General features: G+C 50.5%; 1 protein-coding gene across 1 annotated transcript; it reads left to right on the top strand.

The window, feature by feature from the left end:
• Positions 1-5,988: 5,988 nt before the first annotated feature.
• On the top strand, positions 5,989-15,629 carry TUBD1 (tubulin delta 1). The gene is given in 11 exon segments (XM_078612084.1): positions 5,989-6,167; positions 6,169-6,260; positions 7,879-7,937; positions 7,939-8,119; positions 8,696-8,846; positions 9,528-9,744; positions 10,458-10,710; positions 11,465-11,608; positions 11,942-12,016; positions 13,629-13,812; positions 14,357-15,629. Coding segments are annotated over 11 exon segments (1,635 nt in total). The 5' UTR covers positions 5,989-5,991; the 3' UTR covers positions 14,460-15,629.
• The last annotated feature ends 353 nt before the right edge of the window (positions 15,630-15,982 follow it).

Raw genomic sequence — 15,982 nt, 5'->3', positions numbered from 1 at the left:
ATAGGCTCACGTCACGTTCGCATTGACTCTTTGATTCGCGTGTGTTTCGTTTATTAGCACCAAATACCAACAACGTCTGTTTGTTGTGCAACATTTCCTTAAGGACCCAGTGTCCGTTCTGTGCAATGTTGATGTTTGTGTCTTTGTTTTGTTTATTGTTGCTGCTGCTGTGGTCACGTGGCACCACGTGGCACCACGGATCTGTCGTCTAAAAAAAAATATCCGGGCAACTGGCGAAACGGGATCGCCTGTGTACCAGAAATAAAAAAATCATAAACTCGAACCCAACTTGAAATCCAGCGAGCCGTGGGGTCCGAGATCCAAACAGCCACGTGAATTCCTTTGCTCAACATTTGTTTCAAGCCTGTTTAACATTGACTGTCTCATGCACCCCCCCCCCAATTCCCACTCCAGAAGTGTTTGTGTTGTCGTTGTTGTATTGACTCCCCCCAGCCCCCTCTACCCCCCATTAAGTAAAACCCTGAGCATTTAAGAAAACCCTGAGCAAGTGGCACAATATTTTATTAGGGGAGGAAATGCAAATGTTTTAAAATCATCAGAAGAAAAGAGATTGGTGTGGCGAGATTATCAGTCTTTGAATTGCCCCCAGCCCCGCCCCTCGCCCCCACCCTTTACCACCCCCCCCGCCCCTCGCCCCGCCCCTCGCTCCCCACCCCTCACGCCCCCAGCCCCGCCCCTCGCCCCCACCCTTTACCACCCCCCGCCCCTCGCCCCGCACCCCTCACGCCCCCCAGCCCCTCGCCCCCGCCCCTCACGCCCCCTCCCCCCCACAGCCCCTTGCCCCCCTTTAAACAAGGTCAAGTTACAGAGTTTCCATACACTCAGGCTGTGCTTTCTGAAATATAACAAATCGTTATGTTAAAAACACTAAACTGGAAAAGAAGAGAAAACCAATAAATGAAATGTGGTGTACCAAATAAAATTCCAAAGCAATGTATATCGCATGGCTCGGCCTAGAGTCCTACTTTTGCCATTGTTATGCGTTGAAACACAATTGATGGCTGAACAAAGAAACAAAATACTATAAACGCGTGATGTTGATCCTAAATGTGCAGGGGAAAACCGGAGGACCTGGAGAAAAATCCACGCGACCACGGGGAGAACTACCTTGCATGGTATACCGGAGGTCGTGGGTTCGATCCCGAACCCGGACGCCTGCTGCTGTATATCAGGAGTGTGCGTGTTCTCTCTTCCACATGCAGAAACGAGTATTTGCTGGAATGCATTTCGACATGATGAGCCACTTCGTTGAGCTATCATTTGTGGTCAGGTGGCTTCTGAAAAACAGCTATATAAAGCTCAGGGGACCTTACCTGGTAATATACAAAAAAGTGCATCAATGTATGGGCATCTGTGAAACAAGCTTCATAGCTTATCGGATTGCTCCAGTATGAATAAATATTCTCAGTGAGAATAGCAGAGAAGCACACGGAGAAGTATGGAGGGAGATAATCGTTTAAGATTGTGAGATATTCGGCATGAGAGAGGCAATGGGAGTGAGAGATAATAAGCATCGTGAGAGGAACAAAATGAAGAACGCGATTTTGTGTGGTGTCGTGCGGTTTCTATCAGTCTGGAACGTGTCAATTTAGCAGACTACGATTCAATCTCCGGGCACGGCAGTTTGAGACAATTGGACAAGTTTATTTAAAATCTCCCCCCAAGACCACTGTCCACTCAGGAGTACGAATGGGCAACCACCACAGTAAGTCAATGGGCAGGCCGCGTAAGGTGGAGTGAAGTGTGGGTGCAGTACTCCGATGAGTTAGGCCATGTACCCCGCAGATAGATCTCTAGAGGTCCCGCTTCGATCTCTGGAGCAAACTCTGGCGGGAGGTCCTTCCGCCAGCGGGGTTAGTGAGCAAAAAGTTTCATGGCTGCACCTCGACATTTTACCAACATACTTAATTTGGAGCTTTCGTGACTGCAGGAATTACTCTTTGGTTCTTTCGGTAAAGTCACGTATCAAGAGAAAATAATCAATTAAATACTAGCATATGACGTTTCGATTGCAACACAAGCAATCATCATCAGGTATAAATGAAATAGAAACACATATCTAGTATACAGTCGAGTCGTATATACAGGGTAGCCCCAAAAGCCAGGCACACATCGGGTTATCTCATATAGTTTAACACTGGCATAAAAAAGTCCCACCTGATGACGGAGACTTGTGTTGCCTCCGAAAACGTCGTGATTTATTATTTGATTTCTATTATTATTTCTATTATTTATTTTTACCTACGTGACTTTACCGAAAAAACCTAAGAGTATGAATCCTTGCAGTCACGAAAGCTTCAAATCTAGAATTTAAAAATGTGTACTCTTTACATTTATATTTCACTACGGTGGCTAGGAGATGTTATCACCCTCGCCTGGTAGACAGGAGGTCGTGGGATCGATCCCGACCCCGACGTCTGTATGTTTGGTGTTTCCACGTTCTCCCCCATGATCGCGTGGATTTTTCTCGGGCTTCACCGGTTTTTCCCTCCACATTTATTAACATTCATTTAGGGTATTTGGCTGCTATAGATGTCCACGTGATAAGCCACTTCGTTGAGCTATCATTTGCAATAACCAGGTCGCTTCTGACAAAGAACTATATAGTGTCATGGAGCTTTACCTGGTAAAATAAAATAGTTTTTTTTATTTATATGTTTCTTCTTCCTGTGGGTACACCTCAAATCCGTTGTTTACAAAACCCGACCAAGAACTATGTGAATGAATTGAGACAAACATGTTTTTTTTATGATTATTGAAAGATCACACCTGTAATATATAGTTTTAAGTCCTAAATTTAAGCTAATGCACCCATGTATTAATGCTAATGGTAGTCAATTTGAACATTTGTTATCATAAATGAAGTAACCCGATGCGATTTGTTGAAATATCATAACCCTATGTGTCCTGACTTTTGGGCCACACTGTACATATAAAATTTCGAACTGAAACTTATGCTTAAATCATTTGCTAATGCCCAAGAGTGTTTAGCTCCAGAACCGATGGGAGCACGATTTTTCCATGCACCGTTGAAGTGATGCAGGACCACATCCATTCATTTGAGAATATCCAGACAGTCCCAAAAGGCACGCTTGAATGTTGTGCCGTGCTTGCATGAACAGCGAAAACAATTCAGTGAAGCTATTTTACATTTGGCATAAACTCCACTTGGCTGAACCTTGGTATGTAAAAAAACGCGTATTGCAAAGTGGAATTTTTTTTAAATCTCAGATTCTTATACAAGACAAACAAACATTCTGGACCCAAAACATCTGCCGCACAGATCATTCCTGCACTTTTCAGTTCATCCAAGTGAGCACTACACCATTTTTTAAAAATCATGGTTGATGAACACAGGCCCGAATGCCCAGCAACAAACATTCCGAGTGAAGGTGCAACAGATGTGAGTCATTACGTTTCTTGAATAGAATAACGTTTGTGTGCATGTGGAGAAAGAGACGGTCGCAGGGAAATATAAAGTTGAGCAGCAGTGATTTTGACCTGCTGCGTGTCCGGTGCAGATAGTCATCTATGCGAGTGTCGGAATAAATGAAGGAAGTTCACAGGAGCAGTAACTGTTGCAGCGCCAATCGAAGGGTGGCGAGGCACTGACGAGGCTTCTCAGCGGTCTGCCATATCGGTTTTCGACGCATCGACAACGAAATGCGCATTCTGCGTGCGAAACACTCATCAGCCCGAAGCAATAAGCGAAGCCAGCAATTCCTGAAGAACTGCCATGTGTCGTCATCTAGCCTCAAGACACCGTCAATAAATTGAGCAAATGCGACGAAGCAACAGGCAGCAGCAGCGAGACAGCTGTGGACGGCTTCGTCCATATTAGGACTCATCAGTACAACACAGTCACCAATGCCAAGTCCACCTCTGGGAGCCTCACGCGAAGGCAGCCCACTTTATATACCTTACGCAGAGCCAAAAACTCGCCAATTTGCAACAATATTTTTTTTTATCTGTTAAGTGACGACAAAACCGGGGGGGGGGGGAGTGGTGGGGGGGGCAAGGTTACACCTGGAACAAACTTCCTCTGCATGTCAACACATTCAGCCTCACTCTACATTTTTCGTGTTTCCCGTTAAGCCTCTCACTTATTTTCTCTTGCTCACCCCAACTCCTCCTCCTCCCTTCCCCATCACTAACTGCATCCCTCTTTAACGCGTCGTGGGCTTTCGCGATCAATGTAATTCGTAAGAAAGGTTTTTTTTTTTGGGGGGGGGGTAGATCGCGTAAATATAAACGTGTTGTTCACCCACCGCCACAATTTTGACACAAAAAAAATTGCCCGATGAAGCTCATTGTAATTACCAGCGAAACGTCGGACAAGGCTCTAATTGTACATGTTGTGGGGATTACTCTCCAGCACACCGGTGTGCTGAATTGGCGCGTTTTGTTTGTGACTTGTGACAAACCTTACTAATTGGCCGTGTCGGGTGGTGGTGGGTGAACGACACATTTGTATTTACGCAATGGAACCCCAAAAACAACTTTATTATGAATACGCCCCCTCTTTACAAACTTCCCGCACCTCCGATTAGCACGGTTGGGCTACGTATGGTGCAAAAGAAGTTCAACATGCACGCATGCATAGCCATTCATCACACTCACTCATCATTGACCACTCATTGTCACGCTCATCATCGTTCAATTCAAACATCATCATATTCATCACGCACTGCCATCATAAACTCATCTCATCGTCACACTACTCTACTGTACACATAGTTAATTCTCTGTCTAAATTTAGATAAGATGATACACTGGAAATCTGCGTGAGATTAATGTATGAAAAATAAGAATCGCTTTATTACCCTTTCTAGCAATAACATAGGTGTGAAGATGTTTGAACACCAAACATAAACCTTTTGCAAGGAATGATGGTCCGCATTAACCACGGTACTTGTGTTGAACATGCGAACAAACACATGGCACTGATAATAATTTACGCGTTGTCTTTGAAACAGATTGGCCTCCACCAGAGACACAGCCTTTCCAAAAGGCGCCCTAATAAATATGGCTTAAGGGCACGTTGTACATTCGAACTAGTTTTATTAACAGTACAAAGGCCAATTCAACTTATCAGAGGGCATCTTTAGCTCGGCTTGAGCAGTTAGAAGTATCTGAGATGAACGATTTTCGGAGACCTCCGAAGAGAGAGCGCGTTACTGCCCCCACGTGGCGAGTTCTGGAAGCGATGCTGCCCATGCAGCTTCACTCGAATTCTTCACACACTGGGCAAAAAGGAATGTTGGTGTTGGGAGAGAGAGGTCAACTCTGAAATTCCGAATTTATAGACTTCTTTTTTCTTACGGCTGCTGATGTAGATGCAGAGACGCCAACAACTACAATCTCACATTGAGGTGGTCAAGCCCAGGTAACAACCGCGTCAGTAGTATAGTAGTAGTGTAGTAGTAGTGGAGGTAGTGTAGTAGTAGTGTAGTAGTAGTGGTTTAGTAGTAGTGGGCAGTGACGTCATTATACACGATGACGTCACCTGCTCGTTGCCAGAACGGTGACATCACCACTAAGGAGACCTTGTGTAGTGACGTCACCCGCGGCGGGGGGAGGGTTAAGGCGCGCTTGCGTAGTGACATCATGTTACGCGAGCGGGGGGGGGTCATGGCGCGCTTGTGTAATTACGTCATGTCACGCGCGGAGGGGTCATGGCGCGCTTGCGTAGTGACGTCATGTCACGCGCGGGGCGTGTCGTGGCGCGCTTTGAATTGAGGTGGCGGTAACTACTGTACGCGTACAGTGCCTTCGTTTGTCACTCCACTGCTGGATGAGGCAGCGTCGGGTGTGGGTCGCGCATCTCGCAAACAGCGACCAGGTGAGACTCGTAAAGGCGCATTGCAAACCCGCCGCCAATGCACCGTTGCACACAAGCATCAGCGCTGGTTGCTATGCAGTACTGTACTACAGTACTGCATAGCAACAGTGGTTGCGTCTCTTACCCCGATGACACTTTTGTTTTACGCGCAGTTCTGTGAGAAAGTTGTTCTCGAGGCGGCAGTGTTTGCTTTCATTCATTGTCTGCGCAAACTTTGTCGATTCGACTTTGAATGCCAGGGCCCTTACGCCGGAGGCTCGTTTGACCATACTTCACCACGCTGGTCACGCGCGCCCCCATGGTGTGACCGGCTCCTCGGATGGACGCTGCTCGTCGCTGACCCGACAGCCGCGGCCAAAGACTCCAAAGGCGCCGTCTCGCCGGCTTCGTAAGCTTCGTAAGTTTATTGAGCTGATCACTGCCTCACCACCCCCCACCGCTCCAAATCGTGATCGCTTCGATCGATGATTTTCACTCACGTGCAGGGGTGAGAGGGGGGGGGACTGTCGTCGATAAGAAGACATCGTCGGTGTGAGGGGGGCCGCCACTCCGTTTGAAACTTGTGGTGGAGCGGGGTGGGGGGGTGACAGCACTAAAGGTCACCAGGGGTCGCACTCAAGGTCACCAGGGGCCTCACTAAAGGCCACCAGGGGCCACACTAAAGGCCACCAGGGACCACACTAAAGGCTACCAGAGGCCCCACTAAAGGTCACCAGGGGCCACACTAAAGGTCACCAGGGGCCACACTAAAGGTCACCAGGGGCCACACTAAAGGTCACCAGGGGCCACACTAAAGGCCACCAGAGGCCCCACTAAAGGTCACCAGGGGCCACACTAAAGGCCACCAGAGGCCCCACTAAAGGCCACCAGGGGCCGCACTAAAGGCCACCAGGGGCCACACTAAAGGCCACCAGAGGCCCCACTAAAGGTCACCAGGGACCACATTAAAGGCCACCAGGGGCCGCACTAAAAAGCCGCCAGGGGCCGCCAGTGGCCCGCAGGTCTCGCAGTGAATAAGAACACAGCGTTTGGTAGTGAGCCATGGCTTCTGTAAGCATACACCACCCCCACACTAATTCGCATACCTGTCAACCCCTTATCAGTGCCCTACCTTATTACAGACCAGCTCAGACTTTATTGGTCACCCCGTGCCCTTATATATATAAAATTTCATCCTTCAAAGTCCCATCGCAAGGGAGAAACACAAACAAATAGACCAAAAACTAAAAAAATGTGCCCGTATTGAAGCGGCCGTACTCCGTAGGGACCTGAAAACTCAATTTCCCTGGACAAGAATATGGAGTAAACCGTATGGGTTGACGGGTTTGGATTCGGGAGTCAAACTCGCACCACATGGCAAGCCAGATGTGTTCCCGTCACAAATCGCACTCGCTCGTCGGCAGTCAGCGCTATCATAGGACTCCACTTATCCGCGGTGATATGGGTGACCAATATCGCGGATACTATTAATCTGCGGGGTTATCTGCCACGTGACTCCACTTATCCGCGAAACACAAATCGCGGCAAAGAGGAGTCCTCAAAGTAACGCTGCTGCAATTATGCACTCAGTGCATTGTCGCAGATTTTAGGTTTGTAAAATTACATTGACATTTTTTATGGACGTATGTGAAGGAGACATTGCCGAGTTACTGTTACCAGGGTTAGTATGCCATATTGTGACGATCGTGGGATCATCGCTAGAATCCAATTCGTTTGAATGCAGATGCAGCAATCGCCATTGACACGAATGGAGATTGTGTTAACGATTCCTTGAGGCTGTCAAATAATTCCCATTCCTATGTCTCTTTTTAGATGAATTGGATGCAGCTTAAGCATCCACGGAGAGAACACGCAAACTCAAAATTATCAGGGGTCAGGGTCGGTATCGAACCCACGACCTCCTGTATATCAGGCGAGGTAGTTAACATCTCCCCGCCACCATTCTATCAATCTGTGCGTCCTCTTGCATTTCCACGTCACTCTCGCTTCCCTTTTCCTCATCCCCCTGCCCCTAGGTGCGGCGGATCCACATATCAGCCTGCAAATTTCTCAGGGCTGCCTCTGGCCCCGCAACCTCAAGAGGGCCAATGTCGGTGGTCGCCCTACAGCTGGGCCAGTGCGGGAACCAGCTGGGCAGCACGTGGTTCGATGCACTGATTCATGACGTGCGCCCCGCTCCGGGGCCGCCGAGAAACGACGATGCGTGCTACCGGGAGGCGGCGTTGGAGCGATACTTCCACAGCCCAGCCGGATCCGGTACCCAGTCCCTTGGGAGCTTGACACCTTCCCTCCCCCCCCTGGGTCGTGGGCCCCAGTTTTTTAAAGAGTTGGTCTGGATACATCTCGCCACGGTGGCTAGGAGATGTTAACTACTTCGCCTGGTATGAAGGAGGTCGTGGGTTCCATCCCGACCCTGACGATGCCTGTTGTATATTTGGAGTTTGCGTGTCTCTCTCTCATCATCATCACGGTGGCTAGGAGATGTTAACTACCTCGCCTGGTATGAAGGAGGTCGTGGGTTCCATGCCGACCCTGACGATGCCTGTTGTATATTTGGAGCTTGCGTGTCTCTCTCTCTCCGTCTCCCTGTGGTCGCATCAACTTTTCTCCAGGTCCTCCGTTGTTTTTCCCTCCACATTTAGAATCAACATCACACGTTTAGATTATTTGGCTGCTATAAATGTCCACATGATGAGACGCCACTTTGTTGAACTATCATCTGTGGCCAGGTCACTTACCTGTTAAAATATAAAAAATAGTTTTTAGTTTAGCAATTGACTGCGTTACCAGTTGATGTTTTTGAAGCGAAGTGGGGCGTCCTGCCACTCGCAGGACTCCCCGAGGCACGGGCCGTGCTGGTGGACATGGAGAGGAAGGTGGTGGCACGCAGCGTGGCCATGGCGGCACGTTCGGGAGAGTGGCGCTACGCCGACGGGGCAGCCGTTTGCCGGACCAGCGGCTCCGCCAACAACTGGGCGTACGGGTGAGTGAGATGGTGGCCCTGTTTTACACGCTTCATCATCATCATTATCGTCATTATCAGAATGTCGACGGAGGCCGTTGCATCTACTCGGATGGTGGCAGCGCTGTAGGTCGCGTCGAGTTCCAAGCCGGTGTCTTAGGTGAATGTTGTCGCATTGTGTGTGTCCTTCCCGTTGTGCGTCTAATGCTCAATCACCTACACAGTTGACCACTCGATTGTCCATCAGCAGAGCGTCCTAAATGCGGATTGACCGTGCTTGTGACAAAAATAATTAAGTCTATCTACACCACACCGGTTTAATGATTCGCTGCTTCTCACTCATCATGGGACTTCTATTGGGATAGCAGGAATTTATGTACTGTACACGGATATGTTACATTATTATTATTTTCATTCGATACATTTACCGTACAAGTTATATTTAACACGAGAAAGTATTAATAACATTTTATATTCAAATCACTTCCTGTTTGGCGTTTGGCTTGACGTAGGGTAACGTGTAACAAAAGGAGGGGGATGTCATATTACAAACCGTGAACTGAACCCATTTCAGATTGCGTATCGCGTATTTGCCGATGGGGGGTATTCTCAAGAACACAATCCCCCCCCCTTCCTCCCCACCGATGCACAAGGGTTTGCTGTGTAAACAAACACACACACTGTTGTCTGCATTGTGTGCAGCTTTGCAGGGCCGGGCGAGCACTGCCTGTCGGAGGCAATGGAGAGCGTGCGGGCGCAGGTGGAGCGCTGTGACCGCCTCTCGGGCTTCCTGGCGATGATGAGCGTCGCGGGCGGCACGGGCTCGGGCCTGGGCACGAGGCTGTGCATTCGGCTGCGCGACGCCTACCCCAAGGCCGGCCTCCTCAACCACCTCACCTGGCCGTACAGCACCGGGGAGGTCGGGCCGCGGCGCACAGCGTGGCCACAGCTGCCTGTTTATTGTTGCCCCCCCCCCCCCCACCGCACCTCCTTGTGATCACTGTTTCATTGCTTTCATGGCTTTATTTTGGTGATTTCGAAAAGTGTATTGGTTTAGCCAATACGGAAGCTTGTGTTGCCTCCGAAACGTCGTGATTTTTATTTTATTTTTATTTAACTTTTATTAATTTTAATTTTTTACCTACGTGACTTTACCGAAAAAACCTAAGAATATGAATACTTGCAGTCACGAAAGCTTCAAATCTAGAATTAAAAAAGTGTACTCTTTACATTTATATTTCACTACGGTGAAATATAAATGTAGTACAGAGTTAGACTGATGGCCTTAATCTAAGTTGTCTTGTTATTGTTGTTTCACTTGCATCCCACTGGGATTTTTGCACACAGCGTTGGTGTACGGTGTTTTTTCTGCAATATGTTGCCGTCTTTTCTTGGATTTTCTGTTTGCACTCAGTCACATATTCACTTTAAGATGTTTTTTTGTTCATGTTTTTGTTTTTTGTTTGTTGCGGTTGCACCCGATTCAAGAGCCGAATGGCTCACAGGGCTATACCTAATACATGAACTTGAAACTTAAAACTTGTGCCAGGAGTGGCCTGAGCAAGCGTTCGTCAGACTGCTTCTTGACCTCTTCACCTCCTCCCTCTCCCCCCCTCCCCCCGCCCCCGACAGGTGATTGTGCAGAACTACAACGCGGTGCTGACTCTGGCCCACCTGCACGGCTGCTCGGACGCGCTGCTCGTGCAGCAGAACGACCGCACGCACCGCGTCTGCGCGCAGCTCCTGCACCGGCCGGCCGTCTCCTTCTCGCACCTCAACGCGGTGGTGGCCGCTCAGCTGGCGGGTGCCCTGCTGCCCGCACGCGTCCGCCGGGGCCCTCCCGCCGGTGGGCCCGCAGCCGGCGCCTACCTCCACGACCAGCTCGGTGAGGCAGGACGCAGGGAGGAGGGCGACGCAGGCGAATCAGGCGAAGCGTGCGTGAGTGAGTGAGTGCATGAGTGAGTGAATGCGTGAGTGAGTGAATGAGTGAGTGAATGCGTGATTGAGTGAGTGATTGCGCAAGTGAGTGAATGCGTGATTGAGTGAGTGATTGCGCGAGTGTGTGAGTGAATGCGTGCATGAGTGCGTGAGTGAATGCGTGCGTGAGTGAATGCGTGCGTGAGTGAATGTGTGATTGAGTGAGTGATTGCGCGAGTGTGTGAGTGCGTACGTGAGTGCTTGTGTGCGTGCGATTTGTTGCGAGCGGCGTGGTGGAGCCCAGGGCTTTACTTCAGCCAGGTTACAGGCACCCGCATCTCCGATTTTCCCGCACCTTGGTACGCTGCCAAACAAGTTCAACATACATACATTTGCGGACGCACGGAGGTTGCGTGTTCGGGTGCCTGTCATGTCTTCCCTCTTTTGTGTCGCCCTCTGCGGTCATCACTTGTACCATTGGTGGAGCTGCAGCGTTAGCGGTCAGTGTGTTGAGCTACGGACCTGGCGACGCGAGTTCGATTCCCGCTCGTGACCAATAACAGTGACGATTATCTGAACCGGTCCTGAGCCTTTCCTGGGTCAACTCTGCCTCAAACGGAGTACCTGGTGCGATCAGCACTGGGGAGACAGAGGTGGCCGGGACATGCCCCAACAGCCTGTCAGAGGCTACACGGCGCATCTTTGTCTTTCGTGTCTCTCAGGCGAGCTGCTGCAGGCGTTGGTGCCGCACCCGGAGCTGAAGCTGCTGTCCCTGCACGCGGTTCCCCAGCTGCCCGAGTCCTCGCGCGACTTCACTCGCTACGATTGGAAGGGCCTTCTCTCGGAGCTGCACAGAGAGACCCAGAGTAAAGTCTCAACTCCGCCTGCGTGTAGGCGCGTGCGTGTAGGCGCGTGTACGTAACGCGCACGAACCCGGACGACCCGAGTTCGATTTCCGCTCACGGCCAACACCACCAGTGACGATTATCTGAACCGGTCATGGGCCTCCCCTAGATCGACACAGCCTCAAATGAGTACCTGGTGCTACGTGTGCCGGGCGTGGTGCTGGCCACCCGCCCCTTCATGTGCCGTGCCAGCCTTCATAGGTGCTCGCTAACAGCACTTGTCCCTACAAGCCTATTAAAGGTTATATGGGTGATCTTTGTAGTTGACTCACCGAGTCCTCTGCTGCGTTGCAGGCCCTGCCCCACCGCCGACCTCTCTTGCCCGTCTGCTGGTGCTGAGAGGGCCAGATGCTCACTCTGCGCCGCTTGGTGAGTTCTTTTGGTGCTCGGTTACAGAAGGGTTTGTCTGTTGCTCAAGAGCTACTGTGATACTCAACTATTCGTGTGCCCATTGAGCCACTGCTCATCAGAAAAAGTTCATTACATTTAATTAACATCATGCCCCGTGGTGTTGTTACACGCTGTCTCCAACCCCCGTTAACGCTTTGTCTCTGGCCTCTCTGTTGACGTGCTTACATGAAATAGGGCCGATTCCTAAAACGTCACGCCGCCGGCGATTTCTATTGCGTTTGTACCTCTAAGGCCACAGTGTTGATGACAAGTGTGTGGAGTTTGTTGTTGTTCTGGCACATGCTGGCGAGCCGTGCAACACACGGCCGCAAACCACCCCACGAACTTCGCTTGTTAACCACCACTGCAGCGTCTTCCCTGGAGAGCTCGTACACGGTCCCGTACGTACACGGTCCCGTACGTACACGGTCCCGTACGTACACGGTCCCGTACGTACACGGTCCCGTACGTACACGGTCCCGTACGTACACGGTCCCGTACGTACAGGCATTTAACACAACCTCTCCCAACGTCCACTGCGTTTCCACGAGGATCTGTACTTGGGCCCAGTGCCGTACTGTGGCCCCAGCCATGCTGGGCCTGTCCCGAGCCGTGCTGAGCCCTGTCTCCACAAAGCAACGTGTACAGGTAGTCCTCTACTTACGATGGAGATGCGTTACGACGACCTCATCGTAAGTCAAAAATAGTCGAAGATGGCCTAGCCTACCCAGGAGTCTTAAAGAATGGTGATAATTTAGCAAAACAGAGCAATTTACAGTACCGTACTGTATAAACTTCATACTGTATGTGTTTATTAATTACAATACTGTATTGCACAGTAAAATATAAAGTAAAAAAAACAAGGTAAATTCTTAGCCTACCTATATGAACTGCAACTTCACACAAGGCGGGAGATGCGTAACATCCCGGCAGCGTCCCAACGTACAGTATCGTACCTCATACGCTGCTGCGTTTGCCTGCCGCGCGAAATTTTAAATATTTAACAATTTTGTCGTATCGTAAGATCGAAATATCGTAAGTCGGAGCATCGTAACTCGGGAACTATCTGTATATAGGTGTCATATACAAGTGTGTTTGTGTGTGTGTACATTAGGGAGCGGTAGTGGTAGCGATTATCACGCTGTGCTACGAACCGGGCGACCCGAGTTCGATTCCCACTCACGGCCAACACCAGTGACGATTATCTCAACTGGTCCTGGGCCTCCCCTAGGTCGACTCAGCCTCAAATGAGTACCTTGTGCGGTTATGTAAACATCGTGGCCAGGCGTGATGTTGGCCACCCACCCCCTCGTGTGCCGTGTCGGCCTTCATAGGTTCTACTCGCGAACAGCACTTGCCCCAACAATCTTTTAAGGCTATACGCTAGTTCTTTGTAATGAAGTATACACACACACACAACTCGTTTATCTGTCTTATACTTCGCACCCCTATCGTGTTCTGTACTGATTGTTGTTGTAACGTTCTGACCTGCGCCTACTGGACACCTGTGAAAAAGAGCTTTACAGCTCATCGGATTCCTCCTGCAGTACAAACACACATTTGCGATTCTGCCGGCGCTGCGTGGCGCTAGGCGAGCTGGCGGCAGGCGGCTCGCTGTGCCGCTGGGTGCCACCTGAGGCGGCGTTGACGGTGTGGAGCGAGCGGCGCGCGCCCACCGGCTACGGCAAGTCGGCCACGCTGCTCGCCAACGACACGGCCGTGATCTCCCCCGTCGAGCACGCCGTCTCCAAGGCCTGGCGCATGTTCGTGTCCAGGTAAACCGCATCGGCTTCCTGGCCGCAACGGCAAAAGCAACCGTACCGAATTTCCGCTCGCACATCCTAGCGGCGTTTTCTGTTGCCGTTTTGCGGAGCCAGAATCGAGGCCGGTCTGCCCTGGCCTCACAAGACGGCATCTGTGTCTGGCTCTCGGGGACACGCGTGCCGTACGCGTGTAAGGCACGGCGGCGCGCGTCTCCCACACGCGTCACCCACACGCGTCACCCGCACGCGTCACCCGCACGCGTCACCCGCACGCGTCACCCGCACGCGTCACCCGCACGCGTCACCCGCACGCGTCACCCGCACGCGTCAACCGCACGCGTCACCCGCACGCGTCACCCGCACGCGTCTTGACGAGGCGTCCCATACTCCCTTGAGAACTAATTTCTTTAGAACACCTTTTTGTTTAGTTTGTTGTCCTTCCCCCGCACCCCTGATCAGCACCGTTCAACATACGTACAAACAAACAAACATAAATACCCGTGTTTGTGTGGTAATTGTCGTGAAGTGCGTTTAACAATGTGAACCATCTTTGCAGGGCGTACGTCCACCAGTACACGCACCACGGCGTGTCGGAGGAGGACTTCCTCGACAGCTTCACCCTGCTGGAGCAGGTCATAGCCAGCTACCGGCAGCTGTAGCTGGGACGCGGCTGAGTTACCGGCAGCTGCAGCTGAGACGTGGCCGTTATGGAGGGGGGGGGGAGCAGAGGGGCTGAGCCGTCGACACGGCGGATCTCGTCGACGGCGCTTCGGATCTGCGATCCACGTGTTCCGGCCACAGGCGTCGCACGCAAGCGGGGAAATCCGCCAGAGCGCTGTCGCCTGCCCACCCTGGCTCCCTCCCGGTGTTGTACCGGCTCGGCGCGATGCTCTTCGAACCGAACCTCGTTGCTCAATTCATGAACCAAGGGCGGTTCGACTCCCACTGGGCCGTGCAAATGCGGCAGTCGTCGGAATTTCCGTTGAACTCTGTTTGGAGTTTAATGTTGCCCTTCCCCCACACCTCCGATTAGCACAGTTGGCTACGTAAGGTGCGAAAGAAGTTGAACATACATCCAAACACCATGCATTCGTTTGTGTAGCTCTGAAACTCGAGCATTCCATTGAACACATTTGCCGAACCTGGCCACGTTGGCGAGATGTTAACTACCTCGCCCGCTTTATAGGAGTTCGTTGGTTCGATCATGACCCTGACACCTGTATATTTGGAGTTTGAATTCTCTCTCCCCGTGGTCACGTGGATTTTTCTCCAGGTCCTCCGCTTTTTCCCACCACATTTAGAATCAACATCACCACGCGTTTAGAGAGTAATTATCCGCTATGCATTTCCACACGATGATAAGCCACTTCGTTGAGCTATCATTTCTGAAAAAGAGCTCCATAGCTCAGTGGGGCCTTACCTGATAAACATAAAAAGTTAATAGAATCCTGTGAAGTGAATTTGTAAAAATGTTTTTTACATATTTGAAGAGATGTAATTATTTATTGAACACTTAAAGCTTATGCGACCGATGTGATTACATCTGTTTCTTTTGGGTTGCACCGTGTGGGTATTCAGTGATCTCTCAAATTCAAGTAACAAAATTGTCATCGTTTTGCTTGGTTGTCAACAGTCCAGTTGGCTGCAAAGCCAAGTCGAGTGGCACATTTCCCCACATGACAACCTCATTTGATTGGCTGTCGGGTAGTGAAAGGTTATAGCTACAAAATTGACATCAGACCTCCACGATCTAACCCAAAAGCAACGAATTATGAACCGCTAGAGACGTAATCGGTGACATCACAATAAAATAAATTGTGTTAAATGCCTGTGCAAGTGTATACATTAATTAGAAAAAACACTCTCCGTTGATGATGAGCGGACCTTCCACCGAGCAAAGGTTGAGCGGAGGCTGTGATAAAGCGCGTGGCGGGGAGCAGAGCGGCAGATATTGATGCCAATTCGTGTTTCGGGACGTCTCCCCGCAGTCTGCGTCAAAGGCAACACACATTGCGGCTTTGTTGTATCGGAGTACGTAGTAATGTGCAAAATAATCCTTCACACCGTACGCCTCCTTATCTCAGAAGGCCTTGGCTGCAAGGCCTTCTGGGAGTGCATTTTGTCAGCAGCGTTGCTTCGATGCAAACCGTGGACGGGTTTCGACGTGCAGCGTCTCATCGGC

Source organism: Lampetra planeri, chromosome 37, assembly GCF_965212315.1.
Source record: "Lampetra planeri chromosome 37, kcLamPlan1.2.h2, whole genome shotgun sequence".
Classification (NCBI taxonomy): domain Eukaryota; kingdom Metazoa; phylum Chordata; class Hyperoartia; order Petromyzontiformes; family Petromyzontidae; genus Lampetra; species Lampetra planeri.
This window is presented reverse-complemented; position numbering and strand designations above follow the sequence as displayed.